Source organism: Podarcis liolepis (assembly GCF_965112155.1).
Source record: "Podarcis liolepis genome assembly, chromosome: 7".
Taxonomy (NCBI): domain Eukaryota; kingdom Metazoa; phylum Chordata; class Lepidosauria; order Squamata; family Lacertidae; genus Podarcis; species Podarcis liolepis.
In genome coordinates, this window is record NC_139561.1 from 53,389,955 (window position 1) to 53,410,573 (window position 20,619).

At 44.1% G+C, this 20,619-nt stretch overlaps 2 protein-coding genes across 2 annotated transcripts in view; both read left to right on the plus strand.

Annotated features, from left to right (window-relative positions):
- The window catches only part of SMPD3 (sphingomyelin phosphodiesterase 3), a 351,886-nt gene that overhangs the window by 329,418 nt on the left and 1,849 nt on the right, over positions 1-20,619 (plus strand). The window lies entirely within an intron of this gene.
- The window catches only part of NECAB2 (N-terminal EF-hand calcium binding protein 2), a 141,223-nt gene continuing 139,600 nt past the window's right edge, over positions 18,997-20,619 (plus strand). The window contains exon 1 of the mRNA XM_083515094.1: positions 18,997-19,353. Within this exon, the coding sequence (XP_083371220.1) occupies positions 19,129-19,353 (225 nt within the window). The 5' untranslated portion in view covers positions 18,997-19,128. The remainder of the gene's footprint in view (positions 19,354-20,619) is intronic.

Genomic DNA, 20,619 nt, shown 5'->3' on the forward strand with positions numbered 1-20,619 from the left:
AAGAAAGTTAGAAGCTTCATTTCGTTTTCTTTTAAAACAACATGTGTTGCTCCTTTTAAACAAAAAACCAAAACAAAGTAAGGCCCCCTCAGATGCCTGTGGCCTAGAAGAGGATACAGACAAGTGATCACTTAAATGTACAAGCAGGAATTCACAAAACCCAGTCAACTCTTAATTATTTTAAGGTAAGAAAGCAATAAACAAACATCAGCTCCCCCACCTCATAAGGGATTGCGGAGGGAAGTTAATTCCTTTTACTTCCTCCACAAAAAAACCCTGGACCTATTTGTCTGTAATTTGGCAAGTTTAATCCAATCTGGAGAGGCTCCAGTGCCTGTAAATTTCATCCACTTTGGCCCCAAGGGGAATGAGTGATAGCTGTTTCTATACTGCCCATTATTGTATAGTGAATGTAAAAACAAATAGCTTTGCTTTAATCAGAGCAGTTCAGAAACTCTGAAATGAAGATCAAAGTCATTCATAGAATGAATTTTTTTTAAATAAAAAATGCACATATACAGATATACCCCTAGTGCGTGTGAGGGAGAATATACTTCTGAACATAATGGGCTATAGCCAACATTAGTCCCACTCAAGATAGACCCATTTAAATTGATGGTCATGACTAACATGGTTCCATTAATTTCAAGGGTCTTCTTTGGGTAGAATGCAGCTGTAAACAACCAATTTTATCAGAAAATATGCACTTCTAAACTTAATTTATCTAAACCCTCATTTTTAAATGCATTTTGATACTTTTCTGAGTCAAAATTCTTTGGGTAGCTATTTTCTTATCCCCATGGTAGTCTGGGAGGCCTGGATCAGGCCAGTTTGCATTATAATTCACGTACAACAAATTTCTCCATCACCCCTACATTTTAGTCCTCCAGAAGTTGAGGAATTTGTGCCTACCTAAATTGCGATAACATCTTAAGGAAGTTTGTCAACATGCTGTTGCTGTTTCAACAGATTCCTTTTCCTTAGGGCAATTCCACCCTGTGTCTCTTTGTGGAGAGCTCCAGTTACTTCCGTCTAGCAGTCATTTCAAGATATTAATTACAGCTGTACAGTTTAGTTACTGGGCCCACACCCTGAAGTGTTGAGCGTACAAGTTCCTAATAAAAGCATGTAATTAACATTACAGCATTTGTGAGGGTGTGCCTTACAAAAAATCCCCACTGGCTCAAATGCTAGCAGTTCTTTAATGGTGTTCCTGAAAACTTGGGAAATTGTGAATAGTTCACAGTAGCCATCCTTTTCATCCTTCAGTCAGCACAGCCAATGGTCAGGGATGATGAGAGTGGTAGCCAACAGTGCCTGGAAGGTACCAGGTCCAGGAAGGCCAGTTTATAGTAATAGAACCCTACAGTTTTAAGTTCTTGTGTTCAGGTGTCACCAACACCAAGCTAAGAACATAAGAACAGTTTCGGGAGAATGGTGATTTAGATAAAAGGGAGCACATGGAAATCTGCAGTGGTCATGCAGTGCATCCCTAATTCTTAATATTGTATCATTATAAGATTATTGTCTCATCTTAGGAGAAGGTGTGGCAGTGACTAGCATGAAGGGAGCCTGCACCTCTGAATTTTGCACTACGCTACTGTTCCTATGCTCCTAAAACTGAAAAGCTTGAACTCCACCCACCCTGCACATCCCTTTTGCCCTGCTTGGCAACCTGCATCCTTCCTGAGGCCTTTCAGTAAATTGTGCTGTCTATTGAGAATGTTTATCAGACTATCAGGAGGGAGGGGACAATGTGTACAGGTCTTATTTCTTTTGCTTAAATGGATTTACTTTGGGGTTATTTTAATTGCCTAATGCATGTTAAACCAAGTGTCTACAAACCAAGCTGTCATTATCTTTAACCTGAGCGGTTGCTCACCACAGCCGTTAATCTCCTGAAGCAAAAACATTCCCCCCCCCCCAAATAAAACAGTATATTTGTGCCTATAGCATCTTCTGTTATATTTTCACCATCCAAGTTATTAGGGGAGAATTTCATTACATGTGCATGTTGATTTCAGCAAATCCAGGCAGGCCTTTTTGTAGACACATGCAGATGTTTTGCAAAGTAACCCACCAACTCAGGAAGTCACTATCTCTATGCACTGAAGCGAGAGATTAATCTTTGAACTGAATTTAAGGCACTTTGAAAGCTGGTTTTGAATCTTCAAAACTGGCTTAATCATAACTCAGCTATGGAAAAGTTTACAGCAGGCTGATTTACACACACACTTGCTTTTAGCGGAGAATAGGTACTTAGTGGCACTAACAGCTTACTACCATGTGCCCTGGACAGTATATTTAAGGATTCCTCATAAGAATGTCATCAGTAGTTTTGCTGTTTCAAATTTCCAAGCTCATAGATACAAACATCAGCGCTTCTAATATTCTCCTCAACTATGAAATGAGCCAACTGTTTCAAAGATATCTCAGAAAAGGGCAAAGCTTTTCAGAAACTTTAAAAACACCTGGAAAGAGCACCTGCTAAAAACTGGTGAAGAGGTTTTTCTAAGGCAGTTGGGAGTAAATCTGATGCCAAGCTGGCACCCACTCCAGTTCTGCTGGCTAGAACACAGAGACCCCAGCAGCAGAGCACACAAACCTCACCTGGCTATTCCAACGAGAATGTGTGCCTGCTTGCTTGCTCAGTCTTGAAACCCCAGCTGCTTGTCCCACTGAATGCTGTGCCTGACCCAGCCTTCAAAAGGAAGTTTCAGGTACCATGTTGCTTGTTGGTTCAGCATCTCAGCTCCTGCCTAGCCATGCCTTTGATCTCTTGTGTAACTGCTGATCCTTGCAACCCGTGATTTCTCTTATGCACTGGTATTATCTGAAAATAAAATCCTTTCGCAAAACCAGAATCATGAGCTCCAGTTCCTCATCGGATGGGGAGAGCCAGGACACTTATCTCCTCTTGCAACATATGAAAAGGCTACCTTCAGCAGACATCACCAAGAGAATAAACACTCAGGCGTATGGGATCTATACTTGCACTTGTTTGCATGTTGGTATTGCTCCCCGGAGAGTGAGTGAGCCCCACTTTTTTCATCCACCCTCCCTCCCTTACCAAACTGCCTTCCCCCTTTTAGTTGTGTTCTGATGGTATTTACTTTCACTATACAATGCTGCACTACAAATTGTTTTGATCCATTGCTGAGCTTTCTCCTTTCTCTTTTTTTATTCATTTATTATATTGTTAAGGAAAAACAAATACATTTTTAAAGTTATCTTTAGATTTAAGCAGAAGCTTGCTAAACTCAACAATGTTATACCTTTATTTTATTAAAATGTCCAGATCCAACATACTCAAATAAGGAAAATGCATCCTCCCTCAAAACCATTCTCACCACCACATTTCCCACATCTGTTTAGATTTTTACAAGCAGCTCAGAACTGAGAATTTCAGTTCTCTCTGCCATTAGGTGAAACCTCCAGTTTAGGAGCACAGCACCCTCTCCTGGTTGTTGATTATTCCTCTCTTATCTTAACCTTTCCTTTCATTTCCTAGGTCAGAGGTTTTCAAACTTTTTTGAGTCCACGGCTCCCTTAACCAACTACATTATTTCTGCAGCACCCCTGTGGGACTCAGGAGCCCAGTTAGGTCACCCCTTGCCTGCAGAACTGGCAGCCTCTCAAACCTTTGCAAACACACTCCCTTGGGGAGTGTTCCCTCAGGCTCCTCTCCCCTCTCCTTGGGAGTCTTCTGGGCAGCTGATGCTGTCGTCCCTGGTCTCTGAGCTGCCCCCCACCCACCATTTGCCTGGGAGTCTAAGCAGGTGTTCACATGAGCTGAGCCTACTTTCTGGTCACTTTGGTCCTGTAGGATGTCTTCTTTTTCCTAGGAGAATTAGTGTCTGTACTGATTTTGTTTGACAGTTTATATACATACACCTATGGTTTTCCCCCCCCTGTGTTCAGATGTTTGTTTGTTAATATTTCCCATGTTGATAAGATTTGGCAAGACTCCCTAAATTCTGTACAAGATTGTATTGTAAGTTAGCCTGGATCCAACCCATAATGATTATGGCTGGGGAAACCCAGCCAGATGGGTGGGGTATAAATCATAATCATAATCATAATCATAATCATAATCATAATCATAATCATAATCATAAATAAATAAATAAATAAATAAATAAATAAATAAATAAATAAATAAATAAATATTATAGAACACACCCACACTTTGGAATTCAATGCCTGTTGACATTAGGCATGTGCCTCCACTATACTCTTTTTATGCCTGCTTAAAAAAAATTGTTTAGAAAAGCCTACCCAGATATGTAGAATGTTGACATGTATTTTAAACTGTTTTTAGCTTATTGTTGATTTTATAATTTATAATTATTCCTGAATGTTTTAAATCGCTCTTTTAAACTGTATTTTTTAAAAAACCAGATAATTTTACTGTTTTAAGTCCTTTGGGAAGCCACTTCGAGCCATTCTGCTTTATTTTTATGATCAAGCTCTATATAAATTTCATGAAACAAATAAATATTACATATCCAAAGACTTACCTGCTAAGAACATGTGTTTGCAGTATTTTGAATGTCCACGAGATGTCAGCATTGCTTATGCAGAGTTTCAAAACCCAACAAGTCAATTGAAACAGTACAGTAGTTGAAAGGAAGGTTGCTTATGGCAACTTTAAAAAAAACTTTCCTGCATAATGCATATTTCCTTATCCTTTGTGAATATGTTCTCTTTGGAGACCTAGGATCTACCTTTATCCCACTACTTAAAACAACAAAGCTACAAAATACAAGGAATATTACAAATATATATATTTCAAAAGTTGAGAACATGTGGCTAATAGTGAAACCCGGCTCATGTTTGTTTAGAAATAAGCCCCACTATGTTCATCTACAGTGTGTGTAGGGTTTGCAGCCTAAGAGATCCAGCTGAAGAACCAAAATCCAAAGAGCTACAGCCCTGCCACAGATACATGCTGGAAGTGTAAAGAGAAGGAAGGTACATTTCAGCACATGTGATGGTTGTGTAAAAAAAACAAACCAAAAGCATATTGGGAAATGATTTATAATGAGTTGAAAAAAATGTTTAAAATAACTTTTGTAAAAAGCAAACAAAACCTGAAGCTTTTTTATTAGGAATTCTAGGTCCAGAAATAACTAAGGACCTAAGAGACTATTTATGTATGCTACAACAGCTGCATGGATGCAACTTGCCCAAAGATGGAAGGAGGACAATTTACCTACAAAAGAAGAAAGGCTGATAAAGATGATGGACTATTTCACCGAATTGGTGAAAATGACTGGGAAAATCAGAGATCAAGAGGACAGTAAATTTAATAAGGAATGGGGGAAACTTCATAAGTTACCTGAAATAACATTGTAAACAACTGGAAAAACCCTTGCAATGAAGCGAGAATAATGATAAAAATTGAGATTTAAGAAAATATGGAGAATATGATAAGATGCAATTTGAAAAGAATATCTGGGGAAACCACGCAGTGGCGGAGAGCAGGCGGGGGCGGGGTGTGCGTGCGTCTTGGGGGTGTGGCGCGCTGCCTGTGGGGGTGCGGCACCCAGCACGGGCAGGGGGCAGCCGCGATGGCACCCCACCGGGATTGCACTGCCAGGGGTGGTGCGCTCCCCCCACACGCCTCTTCCTCCACCAGTGAAACCACGGGGGGTGGAGGTAAGTTCGGGGATTATAAGAATCCTACTTGTAAAATGGTTTAAGATTTGTGTACGATGATAAATGTTAAAAGTGAAAATTAGTAAAAAAAATATATGTAACCCCCCCCCCCAAACCAAAGAACTACAGGCCTTTCCCATACTAGAAACATAGGTGGCTGCCTTATACGAAGTCAGACCATCCATCCAGCTTGGTATCGTCTACACTGATTGGAAGTGGCTCTCCAGGGCTTCAGGCAAGGGACATTCCCAGTTCTACTCAGAGTTGTTAGGGATTAGATTTGGGACCTTCTACCTGCAGGGCAAGGGACGCAGGTGGCACTGTGGGTAAAACCTCAGCACCTAGGACTTGCCGATAACCTGGTCAGCGGTTCGAATCCCCACAGCGGGGTGCGCTCCCGTCGTTCGGTCCCAGCGCCTGCCAACCTAGCAGTTCGAAAGCACCCTCAGGTGCAAGTAGATAAATAGGGACCGCTTACCAGCGGGAAGGTAAACGGCGTTCCGTGTGCTGCGCTGGCTCACCAGATGCAGCTTGTCACGCTGGCCACATGACCCGGAAGTGTCTGCGGACAGCGCTGGCCCCCGGCCTCGTAAGTGAGATGGGCGCACAACCCTAGAGTCTGGCAAGACTGGACCGTACGGGCAGGGGTACCTTTACCTTTACCTGCAGGGCAGATGCTCAGCCACTGAGCTGCATCCCTTCCTGTGGGATGTCATTAATATTTGAATACAAGTGCCCCCAAAAGTGGAGCCTACTTTAGTTTGGTGCTTCACAATTTTATCAAAGAGCTTCTAAGGTGATGATGGTTCCTGTATCGGGACATGGCAGAAAAGGAAAACCTCAAATCTTCCCTTGTTTCCTTCTGCATTTCTCTCCCACATAGATGCACCCTTCTATTTACACAAATACCATAATGATTTTTTCTTATAGGAATTTTACTGGACGGGGGACAGGCATTCTTTGAGATCCTAAAGCCCTATGCAGGTCTAGATTTAAATTCCCACCCTGTACTGGGATGCTATATCGATAACGGCTGCATTTCTTCCATGAGAACCTTTAGACTATTGTGATTTAGCAGAAATGTTTTAAAGAAGGCCTTCTAGTGCAGTCTCAAGGATGGAATATGTTCGTCTAAATCAATTGCAGAAGTAGCAAGAGGATTTAAAAACCCCATCCTTGGTGCCTCTTAATAAATAAAAGGAAAAGCTTCCTTTTGATATAGATTAGAAGTCGACTCCATTTGGAGCTCTGGTTAATTCTAAAAAGCAGCAGTAGGAAGCCGCAGCAGGGTTTTGTAATTGAATATAGTGAAGCAGAAATCCCAGGATTAACTGAGAATTCTAATTGGACTTTTCACATCTGCAACTCTGCTGTTTCTGAATTCTTTCTGCAGAGAAAAAAATTGCACATTGGAGGGATTTTATGCCTTGACCAGGGCTTCATTTCCTATATTACATCTGGAGGCATCCAAAACCACATTGAAGCCAACATACCTTAGTGTAGAAGCCCTCAAATTCCATTTACGTTTTGGCTGGCTTAGGAGTAGCTCTCCCTACCATATATCACAGGAATGCTTCTTTAGCATTAACAGTATTAAGAGCAGTTGCTTTTATTTAAAAAAATCTGCAAGGGCTCTCTGCAGGCTTCTCTTCATGGTGGCTCCAGTATTATGGAGCTCCATACCCTCAGTACTGTGCCACTGGGACGTTGAGTTCCACAAGCCTCTTCTGGACCAATGAAGATCAGCAGGGTCAGGGCCAGTCAGGTACAGCTGAGTCAGATCAGATGAAGCCAGTCTATCTAAGCACAGATTTTGTAAGCCAGTACCATGGCTGAGTCTGTTCCCCTTCTATTTCAACTATAGAAGGATGTTGTAGCAGCTGAGAAGTGAAGTCCTATGTACTGTAGTTGGCCAGACCTCCCTGGAGGTGCCAGCTGTGTTTTTTAAAGGCCTATTGTCTGACTCTGTATTTGTTAGCTTCTGGGAAGATATGGTTGCTGTCAGGGATCTGTTTTTGCACTGCACCAACCTTCCCACCTACTCCCTATCTCCTTTCCAGCTCTGCAGCACCATGCTTCAGTGTTCAAGGCCAAGGTAGTGAGGCATCACATGGCTATTTCTATGTGTGCTGTCATGAAGAGGAATGTTAAAAGTTCTTTATGATCACTTGGTGTAGTAGACATGTCCTTTACTCCAAGTAAAGCAAGTTGAAGAGAAGATTGTGGGCCTGTTTTGTAGATTAAACCCAGTTCCTTTAATTCCAAAACCCAAAATGGGTAAACAGATTTGCAAAAGCACTACATACATATAAATGATCCAGTCTTCTTACCTCCCCTCCAACTGGTTGATGTTGCCCCGGTATCCTGCGGGATATTAGAATGGGGGAAATATATCACCTATGCAATAATTTCAAGGAGGATTCCCTTAATTTGGCCAAAGTGTGTTCCATTTTTCATTAGAGCTTATTACCTGAAGGTCCTTTTCCCAGGGAATTTTTGTGGCTATAAGAGGACCAAATTCTACCTCAATTAATAAATTGCATATAGTTGATCTGATGCCATTTGTTAACTTTAATATATGCTATTATATATATTCTTTAGTGTGCAGGACAGTTATATATTCTTTTGTTGGATAGTGGGGATATAAATATTCTTAAATAAAAAAGAATTGGTTCCCAGTTATACTAAATTCCAAACTAAATGCAATACAAAAAACTTTTACTGGATCTCTCAACGCCTTTTTGTTGTGTGCTTTTTGTGTGTGGAAAACTACCATACACAAGCACTCACATTTTAATAGTATGCTTTCTCCTTTGTGACTAAAAGCAGCTCAGGCAAGGGGAGGGATTTGCATTTGGGAATTGATATATGAGGAAATGCTGCAGCCCAGATCCCTATCATTCATTCCTCCCTGCCCCGTGGCTGCTTTTTGCAAAAGAAAAAGACACTGGAGAAAACAATCATGGGCATCCGCTGTATTGTGTTTAGTGTGCCCTAGAATGAATCCCATTTTCAAAGCCATTTTCTCTACGGGTCAGAAAGCATGAAGATGGTGTTTCATTGTCATGGACTGGCTGGATGCAGAGAAATGGTGGGAGGCATCAGCCAGGGAACCCCCAGGGGAAGAAGAATTTGAGCCAGGGGATTGGTGGTGGGACAATGATGAGTGATCAGAGGGAACAGACTAGCGGCAGGAGGTGTCAGCAGCAGAAGAGGTGACAGGGTTTAGTGAACAGAAAGAGGCTGTGTGATTGAATCCCCTTCAATCACACAGCTGATCCCTGCATAAAGTAAGTTTGGATTTGATATCCTGCTTTATCTCTGCCCGAAGGAGTCTCAAAGCGGCTAACATTCTCCTTTCCCTTCCTCCTCCACAACAAACACTCTGTGAGGTGAGTGGGGCTGAGAGACTTCAGAGAAGTGTGACTGGCCCAAGGTCACCCAGCAGCTGCATGTGGAGGAGCGGAGACGCGAACCCAGTTCCCCAGATTACGAGTCTATTGCTCTTAACCACTACACCACACTGGCTTTGCAAACCCACTGTTTGACTCTTTGGAAGTGCTGGGCACGTGGTTGGCAAAGCCCCTCCCCCTTGTGCTATAGTTTCCAAGAACCTGACAACTGAGTGTCTGTCAGGTGATTGGGAAGTGTTGCACAAAGGGCTTAGACAAGTGGGTGGAACAACATAACCTGCCAATCATCTGATGACACAGAGAGTCGTCTTCTTTTTTCTTTCTTTGGCGATCACTCGTAGCCAAGTAAGATTGTCTTCCATAAAAACAGTTTTAACAATCAGTCCGTAAGTGACTGTGGAGGCCAGTTCTGGATCCACACGTCCTTCCACAGTGGGGACATTGGTTTCCAGGTGGGAGTTGATCACGGTGTAGATTTGCCAAGCGTGCCTTCCTCCTAGCACATTTCTCCCTTGTGTCCTGAGTTCGAGTCTCTTCAACGTCCATGACACCTTTGGTAAGGATGTTGTCCAACTGGAGCGCTCGCAGGCCAGTGTTTCCCAGTTGTCGGTGTTTGTACTACATTTTAAAAGATTTGCCTTGAGACAGTCTTGAAACCTCTTTTGTTGACCACCAGCATTACGCTTTCCATTTTTAAGTTCAGAATAGAGTAGTTGCTTTGGAAGACGATTATCAGGCATCCACACAACATGACCAGTCCAACAAAGTTGATGTTGAAGAATCATTGCTTCAACACTGGTGATCTTTGCTTCATCCAGTACACTGATATTAGTTCACCTGTCTTCCCAAATGTTGTGTAAGATTTTTCAGAGACACCGTTGATGGAATCTTTCAAGAAGGTGGAGATGGCGTTTATAAGTGGTCCATGTTTCACAAGCATACAGTAAGGTTGGTAGTACAATAGCTTTGTAAACAAGCATTTTGGTTTCCCTGCGAATGTCCCAGTCCTCAAACGCTCTGCACTTCAATCGGGAGAAAGTTGCACTTGCAGAGCTCAGGTGATGCTGGATTTCGGCATCAATGTTGTGGAAAGATAACTGCCTAGGTAGGAGAAGTGATTGACATTTTTCCAACGTCACACCATTGAGTTGGCTTTGTGGCGCTGCAGAGGGGTTATTTTGTACTTGTTGGTGTAGTTGGGTTGTCCCACTCTCCTGTCAGAGCTGGCTTGCAAGGGTAGGGATGGATAAGGATCTGGCCAACAGAGCAAAAAAGGTTCCCCAAGCCTGTCGTTGATCACACAAGGCAGCAACAGAAGTTTATATTTTATCCTAATGCTATAGGACTATAACAATTAGATTGGAGATAACTCTTTGCTGCTGTCTTTTACTATGAGAAAGTAGGCAAAGGCTTATCTCTGATCTCAACACAATAGCCATACAGCACTAAGATTGGAGATAGGCCTCTGTCTGCTCTTGCTGCCTGAACTGCAAAACACCTGACACTCTATGATTGCTCCTATATAAAATAAATTAAAACTCACAAACACACACTAATCTAACACAGATTGGAAGTTAGTACAATACAGCTAATTTAATGTAAACAGTTCCATTCCCTACTTCCTCATTCCACCTGTTCAGGTAAAATGTGTTGCAAAACAGTGGTGTAATGGACCACTTACTCAATGAAGCACTTATTCAATTCCAGCTTCCTTTCATCATTTCCATTTATTATTATTGAACTTTGAATTATTATTCAAAGAAGAGCAGGAAATTGAGAATTAGGAGTTAGGAATCTGGTCTCCTCAATCTAACCACTACACCACACACTGGCTCTCTATTTAATGGGAGAAGGTTTGGGCTCCTTCTGATGTAGCAGGTGCATCTTTCACTTTGCAATTTCCCTTCCATCGCCAGCACCAAAATTCAACAAAATCTTTACATCAGGGACAAACCCACATTTTTAAAAATCACATTTAAATATGCATTTTTGAATGCATTTTCTCACAAAATTCACCTTTCTAAATTTCATATTATATCTGAAATGCATTTTTGTATAGTTTTTGAGGTGAAAACAAAAATTCAGACAAATGCAAAGCGCAACTATTTTCAGGTCTTCACTTTAGACCAGTTTCCATCAGAATTTGCTAGGAACAAATCCCCACAACCATGCTTAATTGGGGGGACATTCCCAAAGGAGACTCCTGACCAGTCCATGCCAACTCCATTTTTATCTTGCTTCCTGTGGGTTACCCAAAGCGTCACAAAAACCTTTCATATTGGGTCTTGCATTCACGTCCCTCCAGACTTCTCTTTGTGAATAATCCGTCTCTATAGCGATCACAGTTTGCATTGTTCTTGCCAGAATGGAGCACTGCAAGTACTGGGGAATATGCCCACTGGGGATGAAGCTCAGGGAAAGGTCAGCACCGACACGGTATCAACAGCTTCAGTGAGTCAAAGCCTGCAAAGACCATTCTGCTCCAATCAGCTGCCTTTTCTGGTAAGCGAAGACTTGGCATAATGCTAACAAGGACATTGGTAACAATGTGTATCCATTTTCAAGTTTCCATTTTTAAGTAAGCAGCATGACAGTAATCCAAATAATTAAACCAGCATTCCCTGATGGCAGGAATAAGCTCTTTATCACAGTCTTGCAACATGCACACGCTCAACATGTTTCCATAACAGCCTCACCTATGACAAGTTGTTCTTACCGAGGTCCGGTCCTGGACAGGAATTATCTGAGCACAGATGGGATCCTATTGTTTCCTCAGGTCATTTGATCTTACTACATTCCACCAAGAAGCATTGCCCCCTGAAACCCACAAGTCCAGCAAAGTTTGTCTTAACATGGCTGGTTCTTTGGATCATACCACCAGGAGAATCAATATGACTTTGCTGGTCCCTGCAATTTTTTTGCCGGTCCTGCAATTCTGTTCCGAGTCTTCTATTAAGGTAAAAAAAGTAAATAACCCCTGGATAGTTAAGTCCAGTCAAAGGCGACTATGGGGTTGCAGCACTCATCTCACTTTCAGGCCAACGGAGCCAATGTTTGTCCACAGACAGTTTTCTGGGTCATGTGGCCAGCATGACTAAACCGCTTGTGCGCAACAGAACACTGTGATGGAAACCAGTGAACACAGAAACACAACTTACCTTCCCACTGCATCAATAAGTTTTAATCTACTTGCACTAGTATGCTTTCGAACTGCTAGGTTGGCAGAAGCTCGGACAGAGCAATGGGAGCTAATTCTGTTGGGCAGATTCAAACTGTCGACCTTCTGATCGGCAAGCCCAATAGGCTCTGTGGTTTAGACTACAGCGCCACCTGCATCCCTAGTCTTGTATGTTCCACAATACAACAGATCGATAATACACATGTTCCCCATGTTGGCTGACACTGCTGAGTGTTGTTTTCCCAAACATGTGGAGGGCACCAGGTTGGTGAAGGATGAGGTAAGATATGGCTGACTTTGTTGTAATCATGATTCTCTGAGAAGACCTTGTATTTAAACTAAACAATCTCCTCTGTGGGCACAGCAATTTGCTTGCCTTTCTAAAGGAGAGGACCCTGTCTATACCAACTGTATGGAATCTATCCAGTGAGAACCTGCCATCTCCCCCATCCCTCCTACTGCAAAATCCCACAACCCTCCACTCTTATGTCCTCTTCCTCTTTATCACTGACACTGGGAAGCACCTGGGACTTAGTGACCAAGAACAAGTCAGAAAGCTGGACAGATTGCAGCTAGCCTAGCCATTCGTCTTGCATGAGTTTAAACAGGTCGTCTGAATGAATTATAATACTCCCTGCACTTTGGCAGACGTTACATTCAAGGCTACTGTTTCATCATCTTTCACAGTTCTCACATAAGGAACTGATGGAGGGCAGCCTTGCCTTCTGAAGTTGGACGGAGCTAATACTGAATCTTTATGGTTAAACATTTAACTAATTTTAAAAGAAGATTTCTGGCTGCTGTGGCAAAGCTTACAGCAGTGCAGGCACTCTCCGAAACCACCTTTGCTCAGAGTACAACATTCTGAGGAAGGACTCGCTTCCTCATGGCTCTGGTGCTCTTGCTGCATTAGTGGCAGCAAAACTATTTTAAACTGGGGTGGGAGGGATGGGATTAAGTGAGGAGGATGAGGAGGACTGGGGGGGGCAGTGGAGGTAGCAGCCTCCTCAGGCAATGAACTGACCAACACCAGACCTGTGTAAGGCCACCCTAAGCATGAGACCTGGTGTGGTCTTCCAAGTTTGTTGTGCCTACACTGCTCACCCTATCTGTCTTCTCTTATGAAATGACTCAATACTTGAGTTATTTACTTTTCAGTGTTTCCTTCCATCCTGCACTGTCATTAATGGAATCATTCTTTGTCTCAGAGGCCACCTCCCTCAGGAAACTCTGAGCAGGACTGTGTCAAGGAGAGAGAGAGCCCTCTCTAGCCTAACAATTCATGGTAGAAGACAATTACAGGTAACTGAATTTAGCATGGACCACTCAGATCAATTAAAAAATATATAAAGGTTTATTTACAATAAGGCAAACTTCTGTGTTACTCAAACTGCTGGCCAAGAGATTAAAACGAGAAAAGCTACATACAACAGAGGCAGAGTTGCAAAGGAGGAGTAAAAGACTTTCTTGGAACCCCCAACCATAGCTGTCAACGTTTCCCTTTTTTAAAAAGAAATTCCCTTATTCTGAATAGGATTCCTCACAAGAAAAGGGAAAAGTTGGCAGCTATGCCCCCAACCAGATTCAACAGCACATCAGGAGGTTTGGCGTAACACCCAGGCAGGTTGCACTAATAGAGTCTTTATGACAAACTGTAAAATCTGGCAGCCAGCCAACCCACTAACAAGCTTACACACAAAGAACCTGGCTAACAGCACCTGGCTTTGCTAGTTAATCAAATCAGCACAAGAGTAATTGCACCTGGGCAAGAAAAATTCTTGATAGGGTGAAGCACAGTGGCAGACCATTGGCTTTGCATATAGAAGGTTCCAGATTCAATCACTGGAATTGCCAGTTAGGACTGGAAAAGACTCCTGTCTGAAGCCCTGGAAAACTGTTGCCAGACACTGTGGACAAAACCGAGGTAGGTGGCTCAATGGTCTGACTCAGCAGAAGGCCTCTTCTTGTATTCCTATTCAAACCAGCCCTTTATTGAGAAATGCAAGTGCTAGAATCTTGCTTCATCTATAGAGTAAGAGATTATGTCAGCCGCAGAGCATGTGCGTAGCACACAAAAGGCCCCAGGTTCAAGACCCAGCATCTTCAGGTATGGTTGGGGAGAACACCTGCCTGGAACGCAAGAGAGCCACTGCCAGGCAGTGTCAACAATACTGCGCTAGATGGACCAATGGTCTGGCTTGGTATTAAATAATAATAATAATAATAATAATGATAATAATAATAATAATTTTTATTTATACTCCACCCTTCCCAGCCAAGGCCGTGCTCAGGGCAGCTAACAAGCAATAATAAAAACAAGTTGAATGAATACAACTTAAAAACAAGATTAAAATACAACATTAAAATATTGAAACATTAAAATATTAAAATGCAGCCTCATCACAGGAGGAGAAAGGAAAAAGAAAAAAGAAAGAAGAAAGAGGGGGAGGGGGAGGGAATCAAATTGGCTCCAAGCCAAAGGCCAGGCAGAACAACTCTGTCTTACAGGTCCTGCGGAAAGAAATCAGATCCTGCAGGGCCCTGGTCTCATGAGACAGAGCGTTCCACCAAGTTGGGGCCAGAGTTGAAAAGGCCCTGGCTCTGGTTGAGGCTAATCTAACTTCCTTAGGGCCCGGGACCACTAGGGTGTTGCTATTTATGGACCTTGAGGCTCTCCGTGGGGCAAACCGGGAGAGGCGGTCCCGTAGGTACGAGGGTCCTAGGCTGTGAAGGGCTTTAAAGGTCAAAACCAGCACCTTAAATCTTATGCTTTAAGAATTTAAAGAGCCTGCTGGATCTGGCCAATCCAGTCCAGCATCCTGTTCTCATTCACTGAGTGTCTATGGGAAACCTTCAAACAGGATGCAAGTGTAAGAGTCCCCTCCTGCAGTTTCCAGCAACTGGTATTCAGAAATAGGACTGCCTCCCACCATATAAGGCAGTTTCCTGCATTCCTTTAACTGAGAGGAGATATGAGAACCATCTTCATATATTTGAAGGGCCTTCTCACAGAAGATGGAACACACATGTTTTCTACTGCTCAGGAGGGTAGGATCTGAACTCATTGGATTCGAATTCATTGAATCATTGGATGTTTTTAAGCAGAGGTTGGGTGGGCATCTGTCATGGATGCTTTAGCTGAGATTCCTGCATTGCAAGGGTTGGACTAGATGACATTTAGGATCCCTTCCAACTAAAACTCTATTATCTCTCTTCCCTTCCCCCCAATTCTCTCTCTCTCTGTGTGTGTGCATGTGCAAAAGACACACACCTGCCAGAAAAAGCCTCCCTTGGTACCAGGGAGAAAGAGAGAGAGGTTATGACAGTGCCTTCCAATCCCATTTTCCACCTCCTGAGGTGGATTCTTGAAAGGGCCAGCTTTGAAGTCCCAGCTCTATCCATGTGGTATTTGTGCCCCCTTGTGGCTCAGACAGTCATCACAGCGTGATGACATACCAGTCCAAATTATATAGAGAGAAATGTGGCGCTGGATGTGAAACAGAGAAAGCAATCTACTTGACAATAAATATGTCCATTTTTGCCAGGAAATGGGGAAAATGTTTATAGCTATTTATATGCATTTATAGCAAAAAAAATTAGACAAACTGCAAAAGTTCCATTTAAAGGATTGATTTTGTTGACACTTGTTGCATGAAATATTGGAAACACTCTACATCATTTGAATAATCTATTAAATTCTGGTTGCAAGCTTCTGTTTAAAGTGAATCCAGACTTCTAGTAAATCCTGTAAAGCATGCCAGTTGAAGCTGTCTTGCAACTTGGAAGGCTGTGCATTGAAAGTACATTCTGCACATATTTTGGGTGAAACCTGGAATAGCAAATGGAGCAACAGAAATGGATGGCAGGGGTTCAAAAACTATTACAAGGAAAAACATAATTGAGAAATGACAACTGTCACATTGAGTATTGATTACAGGCCATGTATTATGTAAGAATGATGAAAAACAGAGGTTCTTCTGGATAAAACAAAATCAGCAGCACCTCCCAGTTAGGGATACTCAAGGAAGTAAATCAATCTATATTCCAAAGGGAACTAACTTGATCAGTATAACACATCTTCCTATGTTCCTATACCTTGCCCTATGGGTACCTGCTACAGACAGGTACAAACAGCTCTGTATGGATGGCACCAACCCTGGGGGAGACAGGTGAATAGTGAGCATGACTGCTAACCATCTCATCAAGATTGGTCCTAAGGTCTGGAGAGCTGTTCCCTGTCACAGTAGACCTTATTAAGCTAGTTGGACCAATGGGTCTTCATCTGTGATGTGTGTGCACTGTTAAGACGCCCTTTGGATGCTAAGCACTTGGAACTCTCTACAGTTTGTCAGTCATTAGCAAATATGAGCAAGTCATCTCTGACATTTGGCTCCAAAGGGAATGGATGCTTCTGCCTGTTGGAAGCCTTTAATTAGTTAAAGCATCCAGCTGAGTGTTGGAAAGGGGAGGAAAAGATTATTCCAAAGGGAGATGAAAAGTGGCCTTCTTTACCAGACACGGGGAGTTGTCAACACTCCAGATTTTTGCTCTGGTCAAGAGATATTAGACAAGAATCTTTACTTAGCCTTGGGTTTCAATGGGTGATTTCAATAGGGCAGTATAAGTAAATGGTGGTCAACTGCTTGCATCATTATCACCACCAACCTCTTCATGATGTACATTTATACCATATCTTTTCTCAAAGGAGCTGAAGGCAGGACACATAGTCCTTCTTCATGTTTATCCTCACAGTGACCCTGTGAGGTAGGTTAGGCAGAGTGTGTGTGAGTGAGTGATTGGCCCCTAGGAGGCCTAGTGAGTTGGGTCTGGAACAGCTGGGTCTGAAATTGGGTGGAAATTCCTTACTATCTGGGCAGAACATGCAAATGCAAAATATTGTATGATTCAATTTGTCACACATGACGTATTGCCACAATCTTCTTTTCCTGGGACAATTCCTCAGACCTATTTATGCTACAAACATCTATCTATGATTCTCTGTGTAGCAGCTTGTCCCTCTCCCCAGCTGGGTGAAGTGAGCCTCCTCCTTTTGGAGAAGTCCAAATCCAAACAGCAAACCTGGCTCCAAACTACACTTCCCCACTAGCCAGGCTGGGTCTCAAAGACTCATGAGTTTTGCATTCTAAAGGCTTGAGAGAGATGCCCAGCCACCAAGGGACATTAAGAACAAAATCCCTGGCTCCTCATCGATTGCCCATGTGCAGTAATCAAAACAGCCTAAATCAGGGGTCTGCAACCCGCGGCTCCGGAGCCACATGTGGCTCTTTTACACCTTTGCCGCAGCTCCGGGGCAGATATTAGCGAGAGGAGGAGGCGCATTGTGCACCCTGACACTCCCCACTGTGACGGGTGCTGTACTGGCTGTGATGTCGCATGGGGGCGGTGCGTGCATTAGTCACGCACCGTCCCGACGTCACCTTCCCGCCCGCTGTCAGATTGCGGCTCCGGAGATATATTTGTTTTAAATGTCGTAATGGTTTTGCTTCTCCCAGTTTTTTTTTCTTCGGAAACGGGTCCAAGTGGCTCTTTTTGTCTTAAAGGTTGCAGACCTCTGGCCTAAATGCTAATTCAATAAGTGTAAGGTATATACAAGGTATCCCTGAGTTGCAAGACTGCTGGTGACTGCATATACAATGGCCACTGAGAGATGGGTCAAGGTTTGTAGGGCTCTGTTGATCTTCATCAAAGTCAGGCTTCCTCAACCTTGGCCCTCCAGATGTTTTTGGCCTACAACTCCCATGATCCCTAGCTAGCAGGACCAGTGGTCAGGGATGATGGGAATTGTAGTTTCAAAACATCTGGAGGGCTGAGTTTGAGGAAGCCTGATCAAAGTTCTCCATGATGAATGGAAGTGTTTTCCTATGTACAAAGCTACTTGCTCTTAGGATCACAGTTCCTGGGTTGGAACTGATAGGAATCATAGTCCAACAACAATTGGAGGGTACCACATTATCCCCTCCTGTACCAGTAGATCTCTGGGTGGTCTGCAGTAGTTTGGCAAAAGTTTGTGATTGCCAGTTTAACAACGGCACTAACAGAAGTACTTGTTTCACTCAAGTTAGGCTGCTGAAATAAAGAAAGGGCTGGACTTTTGTGTGAAAGAACTAGTGAGCTCAGTTCTGGGGAATGGAAGCAAATTCCTAGTCTCAGAATGTGCCTGTTCTTCAGTTCAAAGTCTGTATCTTTAGCAGCTGGCACCATTTGCCACATCTTCAGCTTCTACTGAAAGAAAAAGGGAGCATATTTAGTGTGGTGCCCTCCAGATGTTTTGGACTACAACTCCCATAATCCTTGCTGGGTGGGGCTGATGAGAGTTGCCGTCCAAAACAGCTGGAGGGCACCAGGTTGGGGAAGATGACCTGACAGGATCACAAGGCCCCTGGCTATGTATTCTGTAACTTCCAGAATATATGTATATGTATATGTATATGTATATGTATATGTATATGTATATGTATATGTATATGTATATGTATATGTATATGTATATGTATATGTATATGTATATGTATATGTATATGTATATGTATATGTATATGTATATGTATATCTGCATAAGAACAACACCTGCAAGATAAATGGAGCTGGGAGAAATGTGCTTGAGGAAGCGTCTTCCTCCCAGCCACCCCCTCCACCTCCTTCCCCGAGGCATCCCTTGCAGGCAGCCCCCATCCCTAGGTGGGGGGTGGGGTGCGATCTGGCGACCCCCTTCCCTCGTCCCTCCTCCGGGGAGTGTGGCAGGCGGGGGTGGGGTTTCGCCTGCCCGCTCCTCGCCCGGGAGCCGCCGTCGGCGGGGTGATGTAGCCTGTGTGGGAGGGAATACCCCCGGCTCCAGCATGAAGGCTCCTGTAAAAGATGTGTGAGCAGGCAGCGCGCTACTGCCGGGAGAGCGTCCACAAGCTCCTCCGCAAACAGCAGCCGCAGATCGGGGGGCTGGACGGGCTGCTCCGCTGGATAGTCACCAAGATGAGCGACAAGAGCATCCTGCCCGACCGGGAGCTCCTGCAGGAAGGCCAGGCGGCCGCCGGGCAGGACGGCTGCTTCCCCGAGCAGCGGAAAGGCGCTTCCGTGATCCTGGATGTGAGTTTCCTTCTCGGAGCCGAGAGCTGCAGCCCAGACCCGGGCGGGCGGGTGGCGGGAGACCAGGCAGGCAGGCAAGCAAGCAGGGGAAGAGGCGCCCTCGCCCTCCGCCTCGCCCGCAACTGCCCAACAAACCTGGACCTTTTCTCCCCCTCTTCACCTGCCAGAGGAAAAAAGAGATTGATTTCTACTGAAAGGCGCCCTGGTCTTCTTTATGTGGCCAGGCGCCTTGCAGCACGCGAGGTTGGAGGCTTGCAAGTGACCTGGCGAATGGCGTCCCCTTCGCTGCTCTTGCGCGAGGCTCTAGTAGAACCTCCAGGTGCGGGCGCAGTCTACCTTTGCAAAAGCCCAAATCCTTTCATTTTCCCCCGGTTTTTTGGCGGGGGGCAAACGGCAAAGGAGGGCTGTGACTTCTCTGCTTGCCAATGAGGGTGTGATCTCTCTCTCTCTCCCCCCCCGCTAATTCGCCCCCCGGCTGAATTCCCTAGCAGGTGGTTTTTTTTGTCTCATTGGGTTTAAAATGGGTATATCCCTCCCCACTCCAAACTATATGGGGGAGGGAAGGCAGTTTTGGGTCTGACTCTGGAGGAAACCTGAATTGTGTGTGGGGGGGTGCGCATCAAGATTTAAGTCAAGAAGGGGTTTTATTCTGTTCTTCTTAGAGCAAAGGCTTCCAGGTGGGATAGACCGAAGTCTTGAACGGGTGTCCCCTGAGCTAGTGCAGACCGTTTTCCCTGCGCCACTGAAGGGTAGCCAACTTTTCCCCTCTCCAGGAGGGCTCCAGGCTGGGATTTTGCAAAGGAAATCATCGCTTTCATCTTCTCCGTGGAGTGGGAGCCTTTCCTAATAAGTGTTTTTGCCTTCCAGGCAGCTGTTAAAAGCAGAGGATCTCTGTCAAGAGGGGGGGGGGGAGTTAGCAACCCCAGAGGAAGCGCTTTCAAGGCTGCCCTCATTTAGGCAGGGCTGTGCCGTGGGATCTCTCCCTGGAAGGGCAGGGCAGACGACTCTTGCAGGGTCCCAGTAAGAGACCCGGGCTTGGTTGTTCTCCTGGCATAGCTTCCCCAAGAGAATAAATTCCCCTTAAAAGCAGCCCAGGGGAAAGGCAGTGCAGCCCACTCCAGTTAATGGGCACAGGAAGCCATTTACCCCCCTCAAAGAGGGACAGGCTGGCATAGGAGTTGCAATTGCACTCTGAATTTCACACACACAAACACAATACAAAGTAATTAAGCTGGGGAGCTTTGAGAGATTCCAGTTATGGAAGAT